Consider the following 26,773-nt stretch of genomic DNA (forward strand, 5'->3'; position numbering starts at 1 on the left):
TAAACGGCTTGGCTTGTAATCCGTCCCCGTATGAATGTTGCGGCCCCATGAATGATTTTCTTTCTTGAAAGTATAGAGTTTAAATTACTCAGTGATTGAGTATGCTGAATGATTCTACTGATTTCTTTTGCTTTGCCCGAGTGGTCTTACTTTCATCTGTTCAATATGACTAAGAGCAGATTTTACCACTGATAGAAACTTGACCTTACGGCTCAGCCTCCAGAAGATATCAGTTTCGTGAATAAAGGCATTAAGATTACAAATGTGAACGCGACCTTTGAATACTAACACTCGTTGATGACCTTAACGTATTGATGATGACCTTAACGTATTAACGTATTGGGGAACCCTGGCAGGATAACATGGTAGAGCTGTGAAAAGTTCATGGCGTTCACTCCAGTCTGTTTTTCCGTGTGGTATATCTCTGCTAGCTAAAGGCAAAAAAATAATAGCCCGCTGAAATTAGTGGTTTCATTAAACTCACCCGGGAAAATGTCAGTGTGGTCAGAAAACAAGTTGAGAAAGAAGGGACGTCTCTATGTTTCGTGGTATAAAGGTGAGATGAACAAGCGTGCTTGCGTTCCGAGAATTTCAAGAATGTAGTTGCCCATGAAGTAGGCAAAATGAAGCTGTATTAGCTTTTCCTTTATTTTAGCTTCCAACTTGGCTCACCATAGGAGATGAGCAGGCGCATAGGTATTTTCTCTTTTTAAAGCTAATGACCTGGTAGAATGAACGCAAACACCTGGAATATATGGTATCGGTGTGTTGCGAGTTCACTCGTCTTAATCTGATCATTTCTTGGGGGGAAGCGGCGGTGAGGAGCAGAGCAATATATTGCATAGGAGTATTGTAGCGTTGAAATAGTAGCCATAAGACCCTCATTGGCTGTTAGCTCAATTTAATAATTAGCATTCTTCAGCAGTGGTCAACATTTCTTCATCAATTCAAGAGAACTCTCAGCCTGTATCTAACTTTTCGACAATATGGCTTGTCTCGAGCATGGCCAAAGTACTTTTCTGCAGCACTTACCTTGATGGACGCCATGATTGGGTCGACAAATACAAGTCATTTTGTCAAAAAGTTGGTTACAGGCTGACGCTTGCCAACATAAAGCCGGTCCGGCCGCGAATGATCCCTTGAAGCCTCCATCTTCCTGTGACCAGGCTGCCAAGTCCGGCTCCAGATATTTGATGTTCATTGTTACAATTACCTGCACCCGTTTGTGATCTTTGTATACTGTATATATGGTGTGGTGGGGGCTGTTTGAACCGTTTCAGGTAAAAGTAAGCCAATGCCTGCTTATCTTAAGGACATGCAATTTATCGTATCCATACATTGGGTCAGCGGCGCAATGTGTCAAGCAAGCACTATTAAGGCTACGCTATCAACCTATCAGACATTTAAATGCTTCAGCTGCGTACCACGTGGGCATCATTCCTACGCTTAATGGCAAATCAGTCCATCAGAAGTAATAAGGGAAAGAAACTAAATGTTAAATAGAAGGTTGTATAACGAGGCGTAATTCTTTCACTACAGTGCCAGAACATTCATTTGCAACATGACGGCAGTTGAAGTTGCCGCGCTACCACAAAACACACTTTTCTTGGGGCGGTGAATGCATTGATGTTCCTTGTCCACAGTCAAACGCCGATGAAAATTCCTCAAAGTTCCGCAGCGGAATGTTCACTCTGAAACGAAATGAAAAATGTGAATGAAAATTTTTAACTTCGACGTCGTTTGCATGCTTAGTTACGAGTGAAGATCTCTCATCACTAGTTTTGAATATTTTGGGTTGCGCAACGGGAATGTATACGTAGCAACCGTAATATCAGTTAAGACACTGTTAACCTTGCTAAAAACTTTCATAGCTGCTTCAATAAACCACTTACAAAGTTCAACTAAAGATTGGTTCTCACCACTCATTTCTGTGTCGTTAACGGGTATATTGGTTGCACTTCGCTATTACAAAGACGTTTAGTGAACTGGAAATGTTATTTTTTAAATCTCTACTTTTATTGGCCTTGACTACACGAGCTTGACGTTAATCGTTGAAACTCCCGAGAGTACTAGTAGGGTAAACACCAGAAAGTCTCGCACATTTATCTATAACATGTTTTGCAGACTCTCTTTGCAGATTACATTGCATAGGTTGGCTGTTTTCTTCCTGCCCACCTAAATAAACCACATTAAAGGATAATCTGACGGCACAAACAGCACTACTGGCACGGAATAGCATGCTTCATTTGTACCATCGGGCATCTCATAGTTTATCCCCTTCAGATATTATTTAATATACCACTCTAAAGATTTTTTTCTTTTATGCATCAAGAAGTTCGATGTGTTCGACTGGCGCTCATTAAAAAATATCTCATCATATGTTTGTAGGTGATGTACCCAACTGCGAGCGTTGTGACTGAAATTATGCAAATTGAACAAATTATTATTTCACAGAAAACGTGAAGAAGCGGTTTCAAACAAAGTATCAATCTTAGCAACGGACGGCAAGCATCATTATTTGAGCAAATGCTATCTCGAAAATGGTGCCGAGGGAACCTTAAGCAAGAATTTTGTTGTCAAAACAAATTGTTCACTTCACTGTGCAGAGCACCGCTTCCGATAAAAATAAATAGGAACCATGCTGTATTGCACGCTCCGTAGAATTCATTAACTGTTTGTACAAGTTTAATATGAAATTTACAATTAACAATGCACTCACATTGTGCAGCGCTTGGCGCAAATTCGAACGACTAGATTTTAAGAAGGAATAAATAGCACTAATAACCTGCACGGATTTAAAGTATCTCGCCTGTCCCTTGTTTCAGGGCGCATAAGTTGGCTCATGACATGATTGCGATAACTGCCGTCTTGCGTCATCAAGGTTGGTTGCATGGCACTGTTAAATTTTGTAGCCACAACTTTAACCGTTTCTCTTCCTCTCTAGCTCAAAGAAAATGTTTCTCTGAATCTATCACAGAACGCTAGTCATCTTTTGTAAAATGGCATGGTCCTTGAGACACTTTCTCTATACATTCATGACACTTTCACCACTATACGACAAGGTTTCGCATGCTTTAACCCTCGAGTGACGTTGTCGCAGTGTCAGAAACGCGGGGTCCAAAAGCACGGATGGATAGGAATAGTAATCAGGACAGTAATAGTAATCAGGAATAGTAACAGTAAGCGGGCTAGTGGATTTCCAATCTTCGTTGTCTTTTCTTATAAGGCCGTTATGTGGTTTTTATCTTACTAGTCCTTGTCACCCATAGAGACGGAACAGATTTCCCTACAGGGGGTGTATCGCCTTCGCAACCTCTTCAAATAGGTTGCACAGCGCTGAATTCTGTAAGTTCATAGAAATATTTTTTTACTTGTCTACCGTATGTATGTCCTGTACATTTCAACCGATGCAATGTATTTTCTGTTGCAGTTGCCCTATGGCTGCTTATTCTGTCTTGTGCACTAATCCATAAAAGAAGTCCGGCTATTACTTTAGCAAAGTAAACTTTTCGTGCAGAATGAGCTGTGTCGCATTTTGAAGAACCAAACATACCTGTAGTTGCTTGGACTGTGAACATCTGTCATTATTATTGAACTTGCTTCGGTGCGCTCGGATGAACACCAGACCTAGTAATTGAGAAGAAAGAAAGTTGTGTATAGGAGTTCAACAGGAAATGAGCGAAATAATAACGATAAGGGCGCCTTGAAATGGGCATTCGTAATGCTGTTCACGCACCAGTGCATAGGATATGAAGAAGATCTGTTCTGGAGAAAAGTTCTCAAGGCCCGGTATAATTTGCTCACCAGTAGACTCCGACATACGCTGGTAAGTCTGATAGAAAAACAAAACAAAAAGAAGTGCTTACAACACAGCGGGTGCGAGTTCTCTGTAGTTTCATCTCCGCTGCAATGTGATGCCATTTTTCATTCGGCACTGCCTGGTGCGACAACTTCACTAGCTTGTCGTACTCTTCAAGGATATTTCAACAAGTTCAGTACCTACTGGTGTGTCAAAAAGTTCGGTAAATTGAAGTGGTATGATTTGTTCAGTTAAATTTCTTGTCAACCATGAAAAGATTTCGGCTATCACATACACCGGTAACTGTTTATATACTTAGTTGCATCGTTATGAGCACCATAAAAAAACCTTAGGCACGCATTTTGCGGTCTAATTCAAACAATTCTGCTCATTGTTTTAGAAACATGTAATGAGACCCTCGGATCAAACGGCTTCGTTTTTCGGCATTCGGAACGGAACGCCAATCTTTAGCACAACGCTAGAATACCGCAAGTCATAAGTGCAGCGTATGAATTTTCGATGACATGGCAAGAAATGCCGTTTCGGTAAGGAACTATGCACTATGCTCAAGAAAGTTTCGTTTCTTGATTTTTTTAAAGGAGGAGCTGCAGGTAGAGGCATACGTGCTGAGTCCAGATAAGCCTACAAATCATTTCTTATTCTATATAATCCTTAATCAGGAGTAAAACTGTACAAAGCCATTTTACTAGATATCACAAATACATGTGGAAAGGAACATGCCGCATTATTATACCTACCGCAAAGGCGACACGTACTCCTCCATTGTCCGCGATATTTTCCCCCACAGTGTTCTCTCCGTGGACCTGAAAATTTCCACATTTAGGTAAAAAAAAAAATTACCCGTGCGAATTGCGCATACCGTCTCGTTGGTGACCGGATTGACCATGCTTCCGTATTGCTTGATGAAACATTCTTTCTTTTCGTTGAATTTCTGTTCCGTTTTGTTGCTCCACCAGTCGACGATTCGTCCTTCGCCATCGTACTGAGAACCTTTGATCAAAAATATTGTTTAGAAAAATTCCGCCACCTACATTTTAATTTCACAAAGGTGCCGTGACGGACGGTGCGATCGTCAACTAGAACAACAAAGAGAACCTTGCATTGTCTAATGGCCCACCAGAACATCCGCATGTCACAGCGTTTCCTGTTTTACAATGGATCAGTCTCTCTGAACACCACTCCTCGATAAGTGAAAACACGTTTCTACAGCAAATTTCTTGAGTCTCACTAAAAGTTATTGATGTATCTATCGTGGTTATATTTGTTGAAACCGCTGACGAGCAATGCGAACCTCGCACTGTGTGCATGTGGCAAGTTTTTGAAAAATATCTTGCTGTACCACGTCAGCTTTTGTTAAAACTAGTTAATGCTTAAGAACAGTAATAACTGCACCGTTTTACATTTCAAAAACGCTACAGCGAGAACGGCTTGTTGTCAAACCGGTCAACTTCTTTTGAAAGAATGCAGCTCTATGGGAAGAGAATTTCTCACCTTGGTCATCATACCCGTGCGTTATTTCGTGGCCAATGATCGACCCGATTGCCCCAAGGTTCACATATCTGCGTGAGTTAATGATAACATGCAAAAGGTCATTTGACTTTTTAAGAAAGCAGGTGTTTTGCTGCAGGTTCGAGGTGTCTGGAAACATTCTCGATGCAGGACATTATTTGTGCGAACATTAAAAAGGCATAAGGACATTCCAAGTGAGCTTTTCAATGTAATAGATTATTTCAAAGTAGGTCCTCTGTGCGAGCCTCATATGTAAAACCTTAGCATTTAGCTAGCATTTACATCCCCTTATACTCCCGAAAGCAATATTATTTGCTTTGGCAGTGCCGAACATCAAGCTAATATAGACAATATAGGTAATCAAAAACAAGTGCACAATAACCTACCTTTATCCTAGAGTTATGAAATGCTGCATTTTCCATGGCTAACTGCGCTCATAAGCTGCAAGGTGAGTTGTCATTTTTTACAAAGCAACACCCTAATCCTTTTTCTCTCTGAACTAACGTGGTTAACACAACACAGTCCTGCTTCAGGGTTTTCAGTCTAGTTGAAGAATGGTAGTTCACTTGGAATCAGTCTTTCAATTCAGTGATGCCTTGCATGGACAATCTAACCCTCATTGTGCAGAATTCTTTATGTATATGGGGAAATGAAACGAGCATATGTTGTGGTGGCAAAACATATGTGCTGTGAAAGAACCTTTCGGCGCATATGAACGTAATAGTGTTTTAACGTAACCATCCAAAAGGTTAACTGCTGCATCTCACTATAAATAAAAAGTTCTTTTTTTTTCAGGCGGCACCATCATTAGGAATAATCATGAATCACTTACTCTGGAAGGCCTTCTTGGAAGAAAGGTTCACGAAGTATACCTCCAGGTATGACTGTATAAGTGCAGGTCATTAGTACCAACCCTTTTCTGTACGCAACAGACCTTAATCAAACTGCACGCCAAGCATGTTCAGCATTCGCATATCCGCAACGACAAGGCACCATGTTTCAAGAAAGATGGCTGAAATCGAACTTACTTATTTCATTTGTCTCAGGAGAGTAGTACGCATTTGCATCTTCTGCAGCACCAACGCTCCATCTAGAAAACGGCGCAAAAAACATGAGATGACATTAATTTGGTAAATCCTTGTCAGTGCAGTGGCCACAAACTCAAGACACCTTAAGCGTGCTCATTCACGTGGTGTTCTATAAATGTTGCTTACCCTGAAGTTGCGGCATCGAATGATCAAAATGATTACAGAAGACACGATTAAGACAGCACATCAAACTAACTGCAGTTACGGGATACCACTGCCCAACACATCCATTCGTATCCCATGATGCATTATTGTACCAAAGCACGGTACAGAACTACTGGTGACATCATATCGCAAGTAGACTGCTACCATACAAGAATCATCAAATAGAACACACTCATCTCTGTTGGGAATAGACTGCCGAAGTCGCCGCAGCATTCTTGCATAACCTGCTTGCTGAAATTTATTTGAGATCTCTAGAAAGTCTTCGTCTTTGCTTATTATGCCAACCTGAAAGAGAATGTGTGAGAGAGCTTCTTAAACAAAATTAATGAATTAAGAATGTTGCGTGCTTCTCTATGAAACACACATACAAGGCTAGGAAAATAATCTAATGCAACCATCACCTCACAAAATGAAAGTTACAAAGCTAGATCCACAAACAAAGTGTATTACATTGTCACTGAAATTAACAGAGATTACGGAGAATTTAGTTGCAACGTAGAATTTTGTCATCGCTAAGAAAATAGTCGAATGCAAGAAGTTCCTTTCGGAATGGGGGAGAACATTTTTTAAACTGATTCTTGAGGGGTCTTTTTTTCACAGCGAACATTCTACACGAAACAAGCGGTCCAACTAAGAAACGCTGATTACCATATCATTGCACTTTTTTGTGTGTGTAGAGGACAAGTTGTTTCATGATGGCACTCACCTCGTAGTACTTGCTGTTGATATACTCATCGTTGAGGAACGTCTCAGGATAAGCAACCCTAGAGGTCATTTTCCACAGCTGCGATAGAGCCAACATGAAAAGGGGCAGATAAAGTGTACTCGTTCGGCTAGCTTTTCCGCATTTACAAAGCCACCTTACGAAGGGACAGCCTGAAATAAATACACGTGCGCAGTATGGTCAGAGCATAGTGGCTGCATTCTGGGTCAATTACTTTCGGGAGCATCACTTGCAGGGGCCTCGGGCACAGCGCCATCATTCTAGAGAAGCCCTAAGCTGTACCTTATTTCAATTAAAGCATCACTGAAACTTAACAGCCAAGTGTCCAATTACTTCGCTTGCTGGTTGCAAAAAATTATCACCTGTTAAATGTACATAAATTACTGTTACATGGATTGTTTTATCGTTTCTGTGTTTTGACTGGTTCAACACGTCGATGGGCTTAGGTGGCCTAGGACAGCAGAGGACAGAATAAGATATGTTCCTTGGGCACTCGCATGACTTTTTGAGTATTTCAATGAATAAGAGGGAGTACTTTTCTGAGGAACAGCAACATCAACAGCAACAGCAACAAATATGAAATAGGGGGTCTATCAAGGGAGTGCTAAACTTTAACTGCTCGCATGACCTTAGTCGAAGAGGGGTTATTACGCGATTGGCGCTATATATAACATAATATACGTTTCGAAATACGCACTTTTCGAGTATTCCATGCAAATGACTACTGAAGGGGCTCTACGGTGACATATCGGTAATGAAGAGCGCCGTTGTACAATATTTCAGAAAAATTTACACGGTTAGCAGTTACTTACCGTGATCCTAAATCTCTTCCCACTGGCATGGAGCAGTCATTATAATGCAAATGTTTATGTGGGTTTGCAAAATGTCTGACTTCTTGCCCGCTGAGATGCCTTAAATTTACTCTTTGCATATTTACACCCATAATGGTGCTTGTTTGTACCAAAGTTAATACCCTTACCCTTAAGGCCACGCCAAAAAAAAACGATCGTGAAGGACAGTGAGCTCAAACCACACCTTCGCCCAAAGAAACAGTATACGGAAGCTATACACTATATATTCTGACCTTCAGGTCAGTACTGAAATATTTAACACGTGAATTTCATAGCCATCGCTAATAAAGTTTGTTTCATGCAGTTTGCGTGTCGTCTGTCAGATATATAGCGATGTTTACTTTGTAACACTTTGTAACATTTTTTGTAAGGTTTCTTGGGTTACTTCGCTGTCATTTGTACCCATCATCGCTCCAAACTTATCCCCTAAGGGTGACGTTACAAAGTGCACAAATAAAGCACCTTTCCTGCGCCCATATTATTGATACAACACTTAGGATGCAGTGTACTTAGCTGTCTTCTTCCCTCAAACATGAAGGTATTGGCGCGCACACCAGCTACGGTAGCAGGAACCAAAGCTTGCGTTATACCACAGTGGAAGGAATATTTACGTCCCCAAACAACACAGCAGCCATTGCACATAGTCCTGTACGGCTATGGTACAGTGCTCTATGTTACGAACTGAGCCGGATTTTCAGTAAGAAACCGTCCGTACGTAATTCTTATTGACGTATGCTTGCTTGTGTAAAATACGGGAGCATCCAGGTGTCTTCTATGCACGCATCCATTTCTAACATTTTGCTTCGTACCCGTTTGGACTCGCAACCGTTATCCAATGAAATTGGACCCTTTTTCCGAAAATATCCAAAGCTTTCGAAGAAGGTAGCGATCTCAGAAGAAATTCTAGACGCGAGTACTTCTTAAGCGGATGAAGGGACACAGGAAGCTTAAAAATCTAAACCTACCTTTTCTCTCGCTTTTCGTCGCGTTTGGCCATCCATCCAGTCAATGTGTTGCAGGTGATCATAATAAGACAACCCAATCTCTCGCACCAGCCTCTGCCCCTAAAAAGCAACGAGACAGCAGGTAAATGAAGTAGATATCAAAACCAACTAATTTCTTTTAAGGACTGCATGTTCCACAAGTAGGAGAGCCAGCTGTACAACAGATTTCCAGCTTATCCACTCGCTGATTCGTGCTGAAACTTCACAGATTGGTACTTTGCAGCTAGTTTTGTTTATTACAATGTTTCGAAGCATTACTTTTCATTTACATCCAGAGTATGTTCGACGTGCGAATCGTCTGCGGCGACTGCTCGACAATTCGCGGTTCAGCTGCCAATGATCAGTAGCGCCTTCTCTTACGACTACGGCAAACACACGGTATTCACCGTAGCTTTGACAGAGAATGCGCTCATTCCACCGCGGCGGAACAGACTCCTGATGAGTGGCGTAACTGGAGACGTCGAACTTATTCTTGACGCATATCACGTTTATTCCCGCACGTCGAACTTATTCTGGACGAAACAGCTAGGCAACGCGGGAAACAAACTACACTCACTGAAAAGTGGTAACATTTTTCTAAACTTCAACTTGAACGAGCGAGTATATGATTTAGCTAGAAGAACATCATTTATGTAACGTACTGTAACTCACAGCAAATGCAGAATACCAGCACAACGATAAGCGTATCCGAGAGGACGTTTACGGACACGTGTCCTTCATGTGTGTCATGATTTTAGATAGTGTTTAGTGGTGTTCGTTGGTAAATGGTATGCTTAAGTGCTATATGACGTCTGGTATAGGCGGGTTATATTTCCATACCATTCTGGTATTAAAGTTGCTCATGCCTTTTCTTATATTCTTGACAAAGGTTTCCCTGGTAATTTTGATGACAGGCCTTAAACAAATATCATGGAACAAGACAAAGGCGGCGCATGCCTTTTATGTTATATTTTCACATACTCAAATATTAAGAGTGCGAAACAATAACAGAAACCTGAAAACTATGGGATTTTTTGGTACTGCTCTGCACAATCTCCGGGATCGGCCCACATAAGAGGCCGCGTTTCTACCAGGAAGCTCGCCTTCATGCATAGTGTTCGCCGACAGCGTTTCCCAGTCAACATTAAGGTTACGTAAGCTCCAGTTCCCGGGAAGTTTGAGAAGTAGTCAGGGATCTTCGAATGCAATCGCGTTCTTCTCTTAAAGGCGAAGCTCAATTGTCCTTCATTATTTCCCCTTCTTTAGGTCATATAGATGCCAGCCTTTTTATCGGTGAAGAATTAATTAGCGGGTCACAGACACTGCCAAAATCTTCGTCATCCCTGGCTCCTGTTGATGGTCGTTAATTTTTAAATTTTTATTGGCATACTAACTACATGGACACACCGTCGTCACCATCGGCGTCCCTGGCTCTTAGAAGTTCTGCGTAAAGTCCAAATGCGATATGAGCATGCCTCGCACCTCGTTTTGCTGAGGGGCTAGTAGAAAGCGTGCGAGAGTAAGCTGAGAACGATGGTGGTTTTATGCATGTCGTTCTTGCCTGTGCACAGTATTTCAGGTCGCCTGATCAAACGCGCAAGGGAAGCGTGTGCAAGTGAGCTCGCACCTCCCTTTCTACCCTGGCCGTGGCTGCGCATAAACGTCTGCATGGCTTAACGCATGCGCGCTACCACCTACTGTATCTTGGAGGTGACCTGCGGCAGGTGCAAACGTTGGCCGAGCCGGTAGGGCTAGCCGCCTACTGAGCGCTGTCTTGCCACGCGCCTAATGTAGGAGGTCGCGTAACCTCAAGTGTCTGACACGCATGGAAGTGAGAGCCAGCCCTAGAGGTTCGTTTCCCGAGGCCTGTACTCTTCATCACGCCAGCGTTGTGACAGTGAATGTGTACGGTCATCTAAAAAAATCTGTCCATGTTTCGCTGTGCCAACTTAACACCATGCTCCTCAATTCATTCGTAAGCAAATGTATGCAGCAATTATACAGCTGATCAAACTACGAAGCTCGGTGTAGTTGTCTAATACTTCGCTGTCACTTTCGAAGCTTCGCGTTTTGGGCATAGCTGCTGCTTTTTGTTGTTGTTGTTGTCGTTGTTGTTGTTGTTGTTGTTCGATCCTAACTCATCACTCTCGGCTCACTTGAGTTTGTCGTCGTTTAAAATAAATCTCGTATTATCTGCAAATAATGCGTCGTGTTAGTACCCCTGTAGAAAATTAGTTGCCTTGAGTAAAGCAAGTAGGTGGAGTTACCTCGTTTTTCGCTTCTTTTGTCAATCGGTGCTCCGTGTACAGTCGTCCGACTGTGTCCGTCATAATTCGCTCCACGTGGCCGACGCATTGCTTCCAGCGGGGCGTTTCATGGACACCCATGGCCATCTGGAGCATGCGTGCAACCAGTGCTGCAAACTCTTTGGACGCAAGCTGAAGAAGTTCGGTGACCTTCGTGAAACCAACGTAGTTGTACACCGTGTCACTGATAACGAAGAGAAAACGAGACCAGAAGATTAGCTGTCGCACTTCAATTTCGAGTTACTTGAAATGCACAAGGCGTTACTGCGGTGCATTAGAAAGCCTTAGCATGCCATTTGACTCTTTTACGAGGACGAACGCAGTACGGCTACGGTCCTGTTAAGCAGATGTTATCGATGAGGCCATTAATAGAGCGTTTCATGTCGTCAACAAATAACTAAGGCAGCATGAACAACGCTGAAAGTTGTGGCGGCGCCTGGTAGGTTGAAATCAATACAGTGGGATCTTGTTTTAGGCCGACCTACCTCACAGCAGACTGCTGATCTCATTGATAACAATTGTTGGCTGTTGGGGTGAAATGAAAGTATCAAGGGCTAATTGACAACCATGGCTGGCTTTCCTGACCCACCGCATTGTTAGGCTAGTCACGCAAAACCCACATTGCTAAATATAAATGCATACCTGTGTACATCTATTAAATGCGACGCTTTTAAATATGTGTACATGCGCATTTTCTCACCCCTGTTTTATAGCCTGTGCAGCCGTTTCGCATACTCTATACTGAAACTCTGCATAGCCAGATAAAGTGAACAGTCGTCCACAATTCGAACAATATGTTGTAGGTTAGTGCTTCTAAAGGAACTCCGCACCGACCGCTACACTTGCGCTTTTAATGTTTATCAGGCCTACGGGCCTACATGATAGGCTTTAAGAAGGTCACCTGCTATTACTGCAATGCGTACGCGGTATGTTTTGCTCGTGCTCGTCTCCCTGCGTTTCACGTCGGCTTACGCCCTCTTTCCCCTTTTATCTATGTTCTACGGTTTTTAGCAGCCAACCAGAACTACCTCTGTCTAGCATCTCCGTATTTCTATAAATCACTTCTCTGTGTTATTAGACTTTCATTCATCACCGAAAGATAACCCACCATAGCAGCGCCAAAATATTGACATTCGTTTGTAGCACTGCCTCTCTTTATAAAACTGATGCGTGATTCGAATTGATGTGCGTAACACGTGTGCACGTAACACATTCAACTAGATTGATGGCTTGGTGCGTAAATTCAGAAGGAAGACACTTTGCTTTCTTCTTGTCTTTGTTTTTATTTCCCGATTGCCCGTTTAATTGAACTGCAGAACGAAAACATTTAAATACCTATTTATCTTGCTTTATAATTCCTGTGCCTCACTTTATTTAAAAAAAAAAAAAGACAGATAGCATGAGCTGACGCTTCCTCCTCAAGTGCTGTTCTTATAAGTTGCAGGGGATCTTGGTTTTCAAAAATGCAGCCTTCTAAACGATCGCGCAACGCCATTGGACAGTATTATTCACGTAAGCAAATGCTTTCTGAAGGCATGACCTTAATGAAAATGTCCCTAAACCATGATTGTTAAGTTCTCATGGAAGGTATATTTTAACATTCTCTACTCAGTCTAGCAGCTTATTATTTTGCACTCTTCTCACTTCTTATTTTTGAAATATCTGTTGCATGATTCTGAGTTAAAAGCTGGATTGAAAAGACGTCTTCTTCCTTTAAGGTGTCGTTTCTCCACTCTATTGTTGTTGTTGTTGTTGATCGTGCATTACACTCTGAGAATCGCAGTCAAGTAGACATTGAGTCTCCTCATTTGATAACATCCGTGATGGTTCATATAGCTAATGTAACGTGGCATTTTGTTTAGATCCCACAATTCCAGACGTTATCTATGTTATGACCAGCGTCTTTCCAAAAGAGAGACAACTGTTGCCCTTTTAAACGCCATCCACTAATTTTCCGAACAGCAAGAACCCTTACAGTGTCCATTACTCTGTAAGGCATACCTTAAAACTTTTCCTGCAGTAAAATAAGTAAATTTACTAGTGTCTGGACATCCCAACAGAAGTAACGCTATTATGCAAGGAGTAGCACTGAAGCATAATATGTTCAACTACCTGAGCCCGCATGTAGATTTAAGAGTGACAACACTTGAAAAAGCTCAGACTACATTTGAATAGCTACGCTTCTCTCTGCCCGTGTCTCTACGGATTTGAAAGCAACTACTCACAGGTCTGCTTGGAGGTAAACTTGCACGGTGGCGTTAACGTGTTGAATGGCGTTAACGACAATCTTTTCTTCCTTGGGAATTGTGATATTTACTTTGGCGAATTCATTCCCGATGACATCGAGCAGATCAAGCTGCAAGAATGTTGAGATATTGTTCTAGAGGCTGTTCAGGGTGAATCAACAGAAATATTATGTCGCATATTTAGGTAATAAAACAACTTCCCACGATATTTTTATCATGCTGATTTTATTTTACCAAGGCTTAACGGTTGAACTACTGCATTGTTCTTCAGGATTATAAGCTTTTGTTTCGTTTGTACAAATAACTGTCCGAGCTTACTTTTATTTTTCAGGGGTACTGGGAAAACAAATCAAGTAATCGCGTGTACTTAAATTAATTTGACGTGGGCATTCCTTTAGCGCGTGCAATACATAATCAATTCGCAATCTCCAATTATTTGAGCCAAATATGGCACGATTGGAGCTCTCTTTCATTTGCAGTTCTTATATGCATTTCTTCTGTTACAAACGTAAGAATTGTGCTTTATTTCGTTGTTCCGCCAACCGTTTTCCGGCAGTAATATTATTTCGTTCCTCAAAAGATATGCTAGTTATATCGCTGTACTCAAAAGCATATCGGTGTGCCGATTTCAAACATAGAAGCTGTATTCCATTTGTTTTTATTTATTTTCTGCTGCATGAGGAATCGCGTTCAGTGTCCGGCTGAGAGCAAAACTGCAGCTCAACAGAAAGTAAATTGCACTCACACCGAAAATTTCTCTCTGAAATTCTTCTATGGTGTCCTTTCGATAATTTTTCCTTGCTTGGCGCATCTCTTCGGGCTGCTGCTCCACCTATAATAAGTGTAACATAAGTAACTTGTACTTGCCTTCAGCTGGCTAAAGTAACACAAGCGCATCACATAATCATATAGTCATCAAAATTTTTGTGAAATTTAGGCGAGAGATGTTAACTGTGGTTCTTTTCTCTATATCTCGTCCCATTTTCGCTCGCCCCATGATGTGCCCAGATAGCCATTCTTTCTAAATAAAACTTCTTGTTTACGATGTTCCAATGTACCCAAGGCCCCAGTACGAAACTCTATATAGTCTCAGATGACCTAGCCCCGCAAATTTTTATGTGCTGCATCCGAAGCGGCCACCATAATTATTCGAACATTCGTAGGAAAGTGTGCTTGAGTCCTTCGAGCTGCCAGGACGCTTTATCGGTGGTAACGTTCAATTTAATCGTTCGATTGTTGATATTGTCTGTTGTGTGTTCACGGCTATAGCTCGCCGCCTGCACGTCTGCCACCTTTGGTTGACAATATGGTCGTAATAATTTGTTTGATTTGTGAAAGCTTAAAGTTTCATTGGCGATGTTACTCGGATGTTACCATTACCTAAATAATTGTCCAAGACATCAGCGCTCAAGCGAGTAGTGAGCATACGGATACCATATCATTTTAATATTGTAAATTTTGTGGATACTTGAAATAAATGTCTCTTTGTATATTTCTATTTCGTTTATAATGCGTGCCAATATAACATTTACTAAATAAAAACATCTGATTAAAAAAGCCGTCAAAGGATTTTTAAGGCGGGAGTCGCTGCTAAAACCGCGTGTAACGTTCTGTGTGTAACGAAAGCACGTAACAATAATATTGCCCACCTCTTTGCAGCTGTGCTACCAATGCGCCTTACTTGGGTATGGCTGTGTAGAGGAAAGAAGCCATTGCTCCATCATGCATGAATCGCGAATACAGATGGCGCTGTTATCGAAACTAAATTTACCGTCTCGCTGAGCGTTCAGAGAGGGAGGTAGTCAAGTAGTCGAGAGAACTCTGCTATGGTTTGTACAATACGTCAAAAACTTGTGCTTATAGGAAAAACATGGCTTGCAAGTGTGCAATTTGAAAAAAAAAAAGCATTTTGACAATTGCTCGGCTATGTATCCTCCGCATTCGTCGCGTCGGGCCCAGAAATGGCGCGAAGAGACTTGGGCAGTAAGAAATAGGAATGCCAAATCACCCCAACACCTTTGATTATGGCCGGTCCAATAAGAATAGCTATGAAGTATGATCGCTAGATTAGACTTTAGGACCCCTACCAGTTGTATAACAATTAGGCACATCAGTCTTGTAAGGGGTGAATAAATGTGTCTTCTGTGTTACTTAAGGATATTTTTATACCATAGTTCCCATACACACTAAGCAGCAGCACAAGGCGTTTCACGTACCTACACCACTGCGGCTTCTTCCTCAATATAGCTTACTCAATTTATTTTTTGATAAAATGTGCGAAAAGAACTTTTGAATATTTCGTACCGCGCGCAGTTCTGCCATGAATGACAGTGTCTTGTTGGCGTACGTGTCCAGCTGCTCGTCGGTGGCATTTGGTCTCAGCAGTCTCGCCGCAGTTTTCGTCACGCCGAAGAACGCATCGGCCCAGGTACTCGCTAGGTTCATTGAACCAAGTGTGAGGGACTCGAGGCTATTTTCTCTTTTCTGGCCCAGCTGTGGCAAAACAAGTAAGGTGAGTACAAAATTGCGTAAATTAGTCAGATTGTCCGAACTGACATGCGAGTCCATCAACTGTTGGTTTCATCGGTCGATTGATAAAAGCTTGAAAGCGGCAGCTTCACGGATCTTGCGGTCTTCCTGAGCACATGCTTAAATGTTTAGGGATTCAATACGCTCTTTTAATGGCGGGAAAAGCCGACGATATACAGAGAACACGACTCGCACAAGCACCTATGATGAGAGGTACGACCTGGCGGAATCAGGCCAAATATCTTTATAAAATGCAGGCTTGATATCATCAAATGGATGTTTCTTTTTGATGACATCGTATCCCAGGTTATCGTCGCTCGAGAGACATTACATCTTCTTTCCTCTTGCCTGCAAGTATTACTAATGGTTTTGTCACGTACTAATTCTTCTACCAAAATATCTTAATAATTAGGTTTATTGCCTGCATTGTTTCTTTTTCGCATTTTGTTTGGCACTTTGTGTGGCAATTTGCTATGTACACTTTGATATATCCTGTGTGAGATCTCAGTATTCATAAACAAATAATAAAATAAAATAAATAATGGCCCCTACTTGAATGAAACGTAAAGCAATTAGGGAAACAAGTACGAAATCTTATGAAAGCAAGTTTCTGAGTTTATGGAACATATGCCGTAGTGTGCTGTAGTAACCTGCATAACACCTAACTTTCTAAAGGCTCTCTATATGAATAGAGATAACTCGATGGCTAACTCGTTGGAGAGGGAGGGCGAATTAAGCGACAACTTCAAAAAATAAAATACTAATGATGACAATATCGGCAGAAATTCGCAAGGTGCAGGAGCAGTAATGAGAAACAGGAATATTCATGAAAAGTAGGAGCGTGCACCTGAAGAATGTGGCGTGTCAGGTCGTCCATGTCCTTGGCGACATCAACTGTAAAAAAAGGTGGTAGCCCAGTCGTCTTTATCACGTCTTCAAGCTTTCCAAGATCGTCGATATATTCGCCGTCCAGAATTGGCCATCGTCCAAGTCCATTCGACTCCAGCAGTCGCCGAACGACACTAAGGCTTTCTATTTCGTCGTTTCCTACGAACATACAAGAAGGAGCATCTCGCGAATAACGAACTAAATACATGAGGCGATAGAATCAAAGAAACGAGTCTAAACAGCTGGTGTGCCCATAGCCTTCACACAACAGGAATAGTCTGAAATCATGATTGAAGTAAGACTGCGGAAAACAATGCAAGTGGGCAGTAGATGTCAGGGGCACACTTGCAAGCATATTCTATGTCAACACTTTGCAATGTGTATTATTAATGGTGAATGACTATCAATTGTACTTTTACTAAATGTGCATGGGTGGCTGCTGTTTTTATGCAATCGCCGTATTCTTCATCAAATAATGTACTTTGCTGCTTTCCGCGCAGTCATATACTTTTTCGACGAGTTTTATTACATCGGCGAAATGGCAGTGAGCGTAATATTGCGGTTAGTATTCTCTGCCTACTTCATGCACTTTCTATCTATCTATCTATCTATCTATCTATCTATCTATCTATCTATCTATCTATCTATCTATCTATCTATCTATCTATCTATCTATCTATCTATCTATCTATCTATCTATCTATCTATCTATCTATCTATCTATCTATCTAATCTTCTTACGCCTACCCAGCGACCCAAGATGCTTGTCGGTGGTGCCATCGTCGTCTTCCATCGTCGTCAGTCCAGCTTCATCATTCGACTTTAGTCATGCCGTCGTTGTCACGTCAACGTCGTCATGTGATCGTGTTCGTCTCATTGGCGTGATGTCATCGTGGTCACGCTGCTTTCGTACCATCATCATCAATTAAGCAATGCCATCCATTTGTCCATAAATTGTTTAGCGTGAAACAACGGACACAAGAAAGACGAAAATACAAGGCGCTACTCTGAAATGATATCATTTTTTTTCTTTCGCGCTAAACAAAGTAATTAAGGATTCGCACCAACTAGCCCGCCAACGCATTGTGCTGAACTATCATCCAGTCGTCTTCATGCCGTTGTCGATATATCGCATTTGTCTTTCCAACAACGTCATAACCTCTTCGACATTCTATAATAATAATACTTTGCTCACTCAATCGCGATGATAGCACCGTTGTGAGGCCATTGTCCTCATACATCAGCCATCATACTTTCGTTGTCATACAGTACTATACAGTCCTACAGTCCTATACTCGCCATGTATTGATTTTCATGCTGCTGTCGTGATGCCATCATGGTCGTTCCAACGTTGGTTTTCCAACTTTGTCATTCAATTCTCGTCATACCGTCGTCTTCGTGGCATCATCACCACAGAGTCGTCGCCATGCTGTCGTCATACGCTTGTTGTCATACCCTCACCGTCATCCACTGTCGCCGTGCCGTCGTCGTACTCTTGCGATCATTTCAGAAATGTCATCCAATTATCGCCCTGCCGTCGTCATCCTACCGCCTTTGTCGTTCCCTCGTCACCATTCCATTTTTGTCATTACACATGAATTATGCTGTCGCCATTCATTCGCTTTTATGCATCATTGTCATGCCATCGTCTTCATTACACCGTCGCCATACACTTGTCGTCATACGCCGGCTATGATGCCGGCGTGGTAATGCCGTTGTGGTCGTTCCGTTGCCGTCATTCCAGGTTCATCATGAAATTGTCGTCATACCATGGCGATCACGCCTTCGACATCACGCCATTGTTGTCAGAGTTGTAATGCACTCATCATGATCCCATTGTGTTTCCACCGTTCGCGCTGACATCTTTGTACTATCTTCAACATTTAACAATAGCCATTCTTTTGCCATCATGCCATCGTCGCCATTCCATCGACGTCACGCCTCCTCCGTCATTCCATCGTCGTCACACAGTTGTCTTCGTGCCGTCATGGTCATGGTCGTGGTCGACCCTGGAGAACGAGGGTCATAGAAATGTAGGCTGATCTCGGAGGCACCGTATGCCACATATAGCTAAAACAGTGATAATCTCAGGATGACCCCAACAGTGGTCTCAATAAGGTACCTTTGATGAACGGTTTGTCGCTGGATCGTTTGAATGCTAATCGCATTGACGCCTACCGTCATCGTGTGATGTGCTCTGCCGCTTTTTTTTTTACCTTTTGCACGACGAGGCATGACGACATCACAGAAAGAAAATCTGCAGACACAACGCACATTTTGAAATTTGAAATTAATGTGATGCGAACGTTTCGTGAAGTGCCTAGTCAAACGCTGTAAATTCGCCCATTTCATTTCTGCATCTCTGACGTAAAGGGAACCGGCACGCATGCATATACTATCACACAGCCGCTCTAGGCAATGGGACGCATGTGGAAACCATCCCAAAGAACTAGCTGGCGTCGGCACAACAGAAGTGTACGTCCGATTGTGGCCTAATGGTTAGATCATCGGGATGCTTTGCTGAAGTGCCAAGGTTAGGTTCCACCATCGGGCACGTATTTCGAACATTTTAATTGATAGCTATTGAGCAAGACAGCAGCAGCACCCAGCATTCACGGTCAGGAGGGTTCTGGAGGGTATGCAGATAAAGCTTCGATTTAAAAATTGGTTTTAGCTTACCATTCACTTACCGCTTTTCATGCATGCTTGATATGCAACCGCTGCTTTTTCCCTGGCGGTCCTGGCTTCAGGCACAACAGGGATATTTTCCAAAATTTCTGTCCACGGGTTCAAAACAGAGACAAGGCAAATTGGAGATTGCTAATGGCTTGAAGCCTAAGCGACAGTTTTTACCTGGCAGTCGAACTGCGCTTATGATACCCAGAACGCATGCTATTAGCTGAGGATCAACTGCGCACATTTATAGCTCTCATCATCGGCCTTACCGAATGTCTCCTAAAAGATTCTGCAACACAAAATTGGTGACACTTCACTCTCTGTTCTGACAATTAGTGATATTTAAGACGACGCCCTTATTGGTCTAATCAACGCAGGTCAATTTCTGGAAGGCCATGGGTGTTAAAATCTCCTAGGAGGTGTCGAAAGCAACAAAGAATATTCTCGCTTCGAAGAATAGGAGCCTATGAATAGGATTCTCGTTTCGCTGTGATCCTGCTCTTGTATTATGCGTACGTTCATCTCACCACGCTACCAAGCCTACTTTTGTCCATTTCACGGAAGCTTCTCCGGTGGTCTCGTGCTATTTATGTCCTTCAAACACCCACTTCATTCTATACCTGCAAAATTAATAATATCACCCGAAACATGGGGAAGTAGACGCAAGATAAGCGCTCAATTGTCTTGTGTGGATGAAAGTTTGGTCTATATAATGTGTGCACCTATTTTACCTTCGAGATGTGTTCTAGGATTAAAAAAAATTAATTATGGCGTTTTACGTGCCAAACTCACTTCATGATTATGAGGGACGCCGTAGTGGAGGACTCTGAAAATTTTGACCACCTGGGGTTCTTTAACGTGCACCTAAATCTAAGTACAGGGGTCTTTTCGCCCCCATCGAAATGCGGCCGCCGTGGCCGGGATTCGATCTCGCGACCTCGTGCTCAGCAGCCGAACACCATAGCCACTGAGCAACTGAGGCGGGTGTTTTAGGATTACTGGAAGTAAACATTTGGTGCTATGAATACCGAACACTAATGAGGAAAATATCCTCCCGTTCGTTCCCATTTAGTCTATTACGTTGCCGAATTGGTGGCTGTATGATGTCGAAGAACAGGAGAAATTCGAGATCTTGAGAGCAAGTGCTAATAGTGCAGTGGACCTAACTGGAGTGGTGGTAGTGATGATGAGGATGGCTACTGAATTTTTTAGCGGAAGTCCTTGGCACCTCAGTCTAAATTGAAGCAAACAATTGAACCACACAGAAGGTATACATATGTACATATACGTAGTACCTACCTCTTAAGTCCTGCTTCACATTCAACGTTATCTCCACGAAAGAATTTGCGAATGGTGAGTCTTCAGGAATGGGGTGTGCATCTTTCCAGCCATTGCAAACGTAGGCGTAAAAATCATCGCAAGGGTCACTGCTACTGTTTATAGATGCCAAAATCAGTTCAGCTGCAAGAGACCAAAATGTTTTTGGGGAATTGTTTGTGGCCCCTTTATCACAGCAGACACCTGCAGTACTAGGAGTGGCGTGGGCGAGCAGTACTGCCTCTCGCCCGCGCCACTCCTTCAACGAAAAATAAAGAGCTCAAATCTCAAGGGTGCTTCTCAAACAACGAAGACGCCGAGACATTTGGCGCAGTAGCAACGAAACAAAAGCTAGTGATAACGAGCCCATTTGCGTACCTTTTGCTGAAACAATGGACAATGTGCTAAATTAAGACCATAGTGTACGTTGGGATCAAGATATTGGTCCCAACGTGTAATATTGGTCCTGACGTGTAAGTTGAGACCAAGATATTGACCAGTTGATATTGTACGCGATGCTTTCAAATATGAAGTCCTACTAAAAAACATATATTATAAACTTTAGTGGCCCAACGCCATTGTCGCTTCCGGATGATAGCTTTATTAACCAGAAACTTGAATAGTAACAAGAAAACGGATATCAGTGTGAGATGCCAACGCATTACCACATCTTGCAAACTATCGCTGCCTATATTCTGCACTAAGAAAAAGATTGCGTTTCCGTGTCTTCTGAGTTGCCCTAGGGTATAGCATGAAAATTAATAAGCAAGTACGTAGTCGTGTTCGAACAGGATCTTAGCACTTATTTTTATTAGGCAATCTACGAATAACATCATTATAGATATCCTTTCTGTTCGTATATCTGCCATATCATCAGTAGTTCTTGGGATGTTAAGCAAGAATTAACATGTGGCAGCACTTGCACGGCTTCCGCAGCGATAACTTGCTACGACACAGGGTGGCAAATCATAGACGTACGCACCTCTGGCTTTGCACACGGGGCTGTCACACACCGAGGCAGACGTCATACCTGAAACAATTTTTTCAAAGTAAACGCAAACGGCTTATCGCTGAAAGATTGGCGCTCAATGCATGCATGAAAGTGAAAACCGATACTCACGGCTCCTCGGGAACAAATTGTTGTCAATTGCATTCGTAGCGCATACCACAAACAGTAGAATGAGTCGCCGGTTCCCCATCGTAATCTGCGAGTAAGGGGCCTATATAGTTAGTTCTCTTTGAGGCTGTTCTCAAGGCACAAGCAACAAAGCGGTACACGTCTGCTTCGAATTATGCCGCCAGAAAAGCATCCCGTTGATTATCTAATGAGGGAGAAAATAAAGCTAACAAACCGCTGCCATCTTGTTCTTATCGAGGTCGCATCACGAAGAAATCACTCATGTAGCCACCACGGTTCGTAAGCGACTATGGTCTTCTACTGTAAGCATGAGGTTGCGAGTACGATTCCCGTTCAGCGCGGTCCGAAATGCGAAAGCACAATTCAAAAATACTTGTTTAACACCCTCTCTTTGCGCATTAAGGAAGCCTAGAAGCTTGAAATTAATGCAGAGCTCTCAACCGCACACTGTCTACTGTATCGCTGGGGGATGAAGAACTCTATAAACCAAACAATAATGCTTTTCATTCTATCCTTCTCACGGTCTTTATAATGTTCATCATTCGAGAATATAAAGAAATGCCCCTAATGGCAGTCACACCAATTTGATCTCACCCCGTTGATGGAGCAAAGGCACAAAACGCCTTGTACAAGCGTACTAATTTGAGCTAGTTAGTTGAGCGACATTGACAGAAATGCAGTGCAGTAACAATACCAATGAAATAGACACATCACCCGTGTTATTTTGTTCTTAGCGGCTATGGTGTTGGGCTGTTGAGTATGAGGTCGGAGGATTGAATCCCGGCCATGGCGGACTCATTTCGATGGGGGCGAAATGCGAAAACACCCCTGTACTTAGATTTAGGCGCATGTTAAAGAGCCCCAGGTGGACGAAATTTCCGGAGTCCTCCAATACGGCGTGCTCCATAATGAGAAAGTGGTTTTGGCACGTAAAACCCCATAATTTAATTTTTACAGTTCTTTTGTCTCTCATTTACCCTGTTCATGCGCCAATTGTTTTAATGATGAAATAATACCCTCTTGCCTTCCTTTCTAGTGTTCTTGGATTATGGGTGCATATAACAACAAAAAATTGACACCTGACGCACACTTCGTTAAGCCGAAGCTAGTGATTACTCGAAAAAACAAGTTTAAAAACAATCAAAACGTGCATGCGTAGGAAAAATATGCAGAAATACCTGCTCTTGGGACTTGTGACCAGGCCAGCGTGTCTGTCCCCTCCTAACAGCGCCCAATGACGACGGCGTGCTCACAAGGGCGCCGTGCTGCGTGTTTTTCTTTAGTCGTCACCTTTCTTTTTTTCTGGCGTTGAAACTTGAGAAGCGTGTCTATATGTACCAGAAACGTGCCTCTCAAGAAGTATTTTCGCTTCCACGGCGCGAAACGCGATAACATGATGAAGAAGCTAGCACTACTGTTAAGTCAGGTGGGAACGTTATCGGACACTGCACCAGGCGAGGAGTTCTTCCTCCGCACAGTCGGACAAACAACAACAAACAAGCTTTGCCTTCTAACGCTTTAGGGACATCATAGCTAGATACGTCTTTCTGGAGGAGCAAACCATGGCGAGTGTTTCTGATAGTACATGTGCAAAAAGTGAAACGGCCCTAAACACGGGACATCTTTAACTGCTTAATACAAACGATCGGGAACCGATTCCCGGGGCACAGTGCCCGTCACACACTTGTATGAGGCCTGTCCCAAATTATAGTTTAGTGCAAAACAGCCATATTGTGCGGAGAGCCATCTTTGCCCGCCTGGAGTCACAATCAGACGCGGTGTGTATTTTTCGTTACCTTTTCAGTTTGATGTAGCACGCAATAGGTGCGTTAATTTCTCGTTGTCACGACATGATCATGGCACGAAGCACGGCCGAAACTGGCACCATGTCGCTTGTGACTTCAGTGAAAACTTCATAGCACGTATTATGGCCGTGACGGCAGGGTGACTACCGCGATGCGAAAATGCGAATCGCCCATGCCGGCGAACGCTACCGCTGGAAATTTACACATACACATTATAGATATAGAAATTTTGACATTTCTTAAAGCCACCATCCCTGAAGCAAATGTGTTACACGTTGTTTACCTTTCTTTATTTTATATTGCCATAGCGTTTACCTGGGCAGTCGAAGGTCTTCGCGAATGATAGTGGACCACAATGCCCTCTCATAACCGTCGTTTACTTATTGCAGTGGACGACTGTTTCTCTCGATTTCTGGTTCGATTCGATTTCTTTACATAGAGAACATATAGCGCCCGTACGACATCGTAGCGGACAGTTTAATAATACAAATACATCCATTACGTAAAAATAAAATACGCATCATATCAAACCTTTCAAAACACCATCCCACCTAACACCTCTTCAGGCATTACAACGAACCCACAATCTACCCCCTATACAGTGTCTTTCAGCTAACTTTAGCCAGAGTGTAAATATATGCCAATGCAATCTAAGACGACGAGACCAAACGCATGTTGCTCCCTTTATTATGTAGTGTGTCACGTTCGTTTTTGTATTTTGCTTAATTAGATAATTAGTCAAGATTAATTAACGAACTTATGAACCAACGAAGCTAGGGAAATAAATTCAAGTTCGAACATTACAGAGCGGTTTGCAAAACGTCCGCATAAACAGTTTCTATCTTTCTATCAATTAAGTATTAGTGTTTTCCAGCTTACTGCGGATACCCGCGAAAAAAAAAAAAAACACGTGACATGCCCTCTTGAGCGTCGTGATTACACTGCTCTCAAGCGTTCCACGTACAAACGAACAATAGCATTTAGCCGGTTGTGCTGCCGCTGCATCTGCTTATCGCTATCATGAACCGCCGCGAGGGAAGCGCATCGTTGGCATAAATCGCACAGCCAACGCCTTCGTCACTACGCTGTCGCATTTTAAGAGGCAGCACGTCCTGCTAGAAGCCATGTCCGTTTGTACGCGGACAGTGTGGGAGCGCTGCAATCACGGCGCGCAAGCGCGTATGTCACGTGGTATTTTTTTTTATTTCGTGGGGACGCCCAGTAGACTGAAAAACACTAATACTTAATAGATGAAAACTTAGAAACTGTCTAATCGTACGTTTTGCAAATCACTCTGTAACTTTCTAACTGGAATATCTTTCCTAGGTTCGTTGCTTCAGAAGTTGGTTAATTAATATTGACTAATTATCTAATTAGGCAACGTACTACAAATAGCGTGACACACTACATACAAAAGTTAGCAACATCCATTTGGTTGCGTTCTCTTAGAGCACAGCGGCATATTTTTAAACTCTGGCTAAGGTTAGCTGAAATATTCTGTATAACCACTCTCTACTTCGAATATGGTACTCAAACCTAAACTCTGAAAACGCCGTGTTTAGTGAAATCGCCAGTCAGCAAAAGAAAAATACAGTTAACTTTAATGCCGGTCAGGAATAACGAACTTTACCACTATGATTACCCACTTACGGCTTGCAAATGACAACAGGAACAAAAAAAACAAATTACCCAGGCTGCTCAACTCATTTCATGACACCGGCATTGATACACTTAACATGGTCTCGAATCCTTTCACTTATGCGATCTGTCTCCGACTTGTCTGAATGTGGACGAAGACCTTAGTTATTGTTTTTTTCTCCCCTATACTTACATGTACGTGAGGTTATGTGTGTGACAATGCAATAATGTGTAATGTATGCATCATTATCGCTTGTGATTCTTATATTGATTTGTTGTTGCAATGAAAATTCCCTTGCACTGCTAAAGTTACCTTCTTTAATTTTCTCGTTTATGAAAAACATGTTTGTTTAATCTGCGATGATTGTGCGACTCACTGCCGACTCACTGCGCGACTCACTGCCGCCACCTCAATCTCTCTCATTGCAGCTTTTATTGTAGCCTCCAACATTGTTCTCAAGTGCTTACAATGTGTACTAATACAGAAAGAAAGAAAAAGAAATGAAGACACGAAACCTCAAAAAGAACTGTCAGAGCAAACGCCCCAACAAAAAGAAAACACGAATTCTAAAAGATCTGTTGGTGCACGAAGTGCTAAGCAACGGTAAAAAACAGTGTAGCAGAGTACCACAGAGCAACAGGGTACAAAGTAACAGGTGTCAGGATAACAAGGAACTCGGTTCGCGAATTATAATAACCCTGGAAGTCTATTTTCAGCGTATGTCCGCGCTTTATACGCTAGTTGTATGTCCTGCCTGTCGTTCTTTTCTGTACACGGTTATGTACGTCGTCAACCCACATGTAATAGATATTTGACGGAATCTTACGCATACAGCGATTACCCTAAATTATGCACAATAGTTTAGCTGTGTGATATTGTCACCTGCTTTTTCTCTCTCTTTCGCGCAACCGCTACCAGAAGCACTGCCGATATGACGAATCTCGTACATTTCTAATACTGCAGTAGAAGAAAGGCCCGCCACTCATGTCAAACTGTTGACACGCAGAGATACGATGCTGTGATACCATATCAGATTTACGCAAGCGCCTCTTGAAAGTTGACCGATGTGTGCATATCGGTGGTACGCAA

General features: G+C 42.5%; 1 protein-coding gene across 1 annotated transcript; it reads right to left on the bottom strand.

Moving 5' to 3' along the window:
• Positions 1 to 1,495: 1,495 nt before the first annotated feature.
• Positions 1,496 to 23,479, bottom strand: LOC126539175 (neprilysin-1-like). Its single transcript, XM_050185923.2, has 21 exons — positions 23,419 to 23,479; positions 22,223 to 22,307; positions 22,085 to 22,132; positions 21,085 to 21,246; positions 19,800 to 19,886; positions 17,069 to 17,268; positions 15,997 to 16,185; positions 14,438 to 14,524; positions 13,672 to 13,802; positions 11,408 to 11,630; positions 9,123 to 9,221; positions 7,289 to 7,366; positions 6,755 to 6,867; positions 6,358 to 6,419; positions 6,162 to 6,213; positions 5,312 to 5,379; positions 4,680 to 4,810; positions 4,558 to 4,623; positions 3,737 to 3,832; positions 3,554 to 3,627; positions 1,496 to 1,691 (listed from the first exon to the last, which is right to left on the bottom strand). Exons 2-21 carry the CDS (start codon positions 22,299 to 22,301, stop codon positions 1,586 to 1,588), a joined length of 2,151 nt encoding a protein of 716 aa, XP_050041880.1. The 5' UTR covers positions 22,302 to 22,307; positions 23,419 to 23,479; the 3' UTR covers positions 1,496 to 1,585.
• Between the last annotated feature and the right edge of the window lie 3,294 nt (positions 23,480 to 26,773).

This window comes from Dermacentor andersoni, chromosome 11, assembly GCF_023375885.2.
Source record: "Dermacentor andersoni chromosome 11, qqDerAnde1_hic_scaffold, whole genome shotgun sequence".
Classification (NCBI taxonomy): Eukaryota; Metazoa; Arthropoda; class Arachnida; order Ixodida; family Ixodidae; genus Dermacentor; species Dermacentor andersoni.

Excerpts from the sequence above, each read along its gene's own strand:
- LOC126539175 (XM_050185923.2), bottom strand. The coding sequence starts at position 22,301 with ATGGGGAACCGGCGACTCATTCTACTGTTTGTGGTATGCGCTACGAAT. Across the intron at positions 6,214-6,357 it reads TCCTGAGACAAATGAAATAA|TCATACCTGGAGGTATACTT; the intron begins GTAAGTTCGATT and ends GCACTTATACAG. Across the intron at positions 1,692-3,553 it reads CACAGTCCAAGCAACTACAG|AGTGAACATTCCGCTGCGGA; the intron begins GTATGTTTGGTT and ends ATTTCGTTTCAG.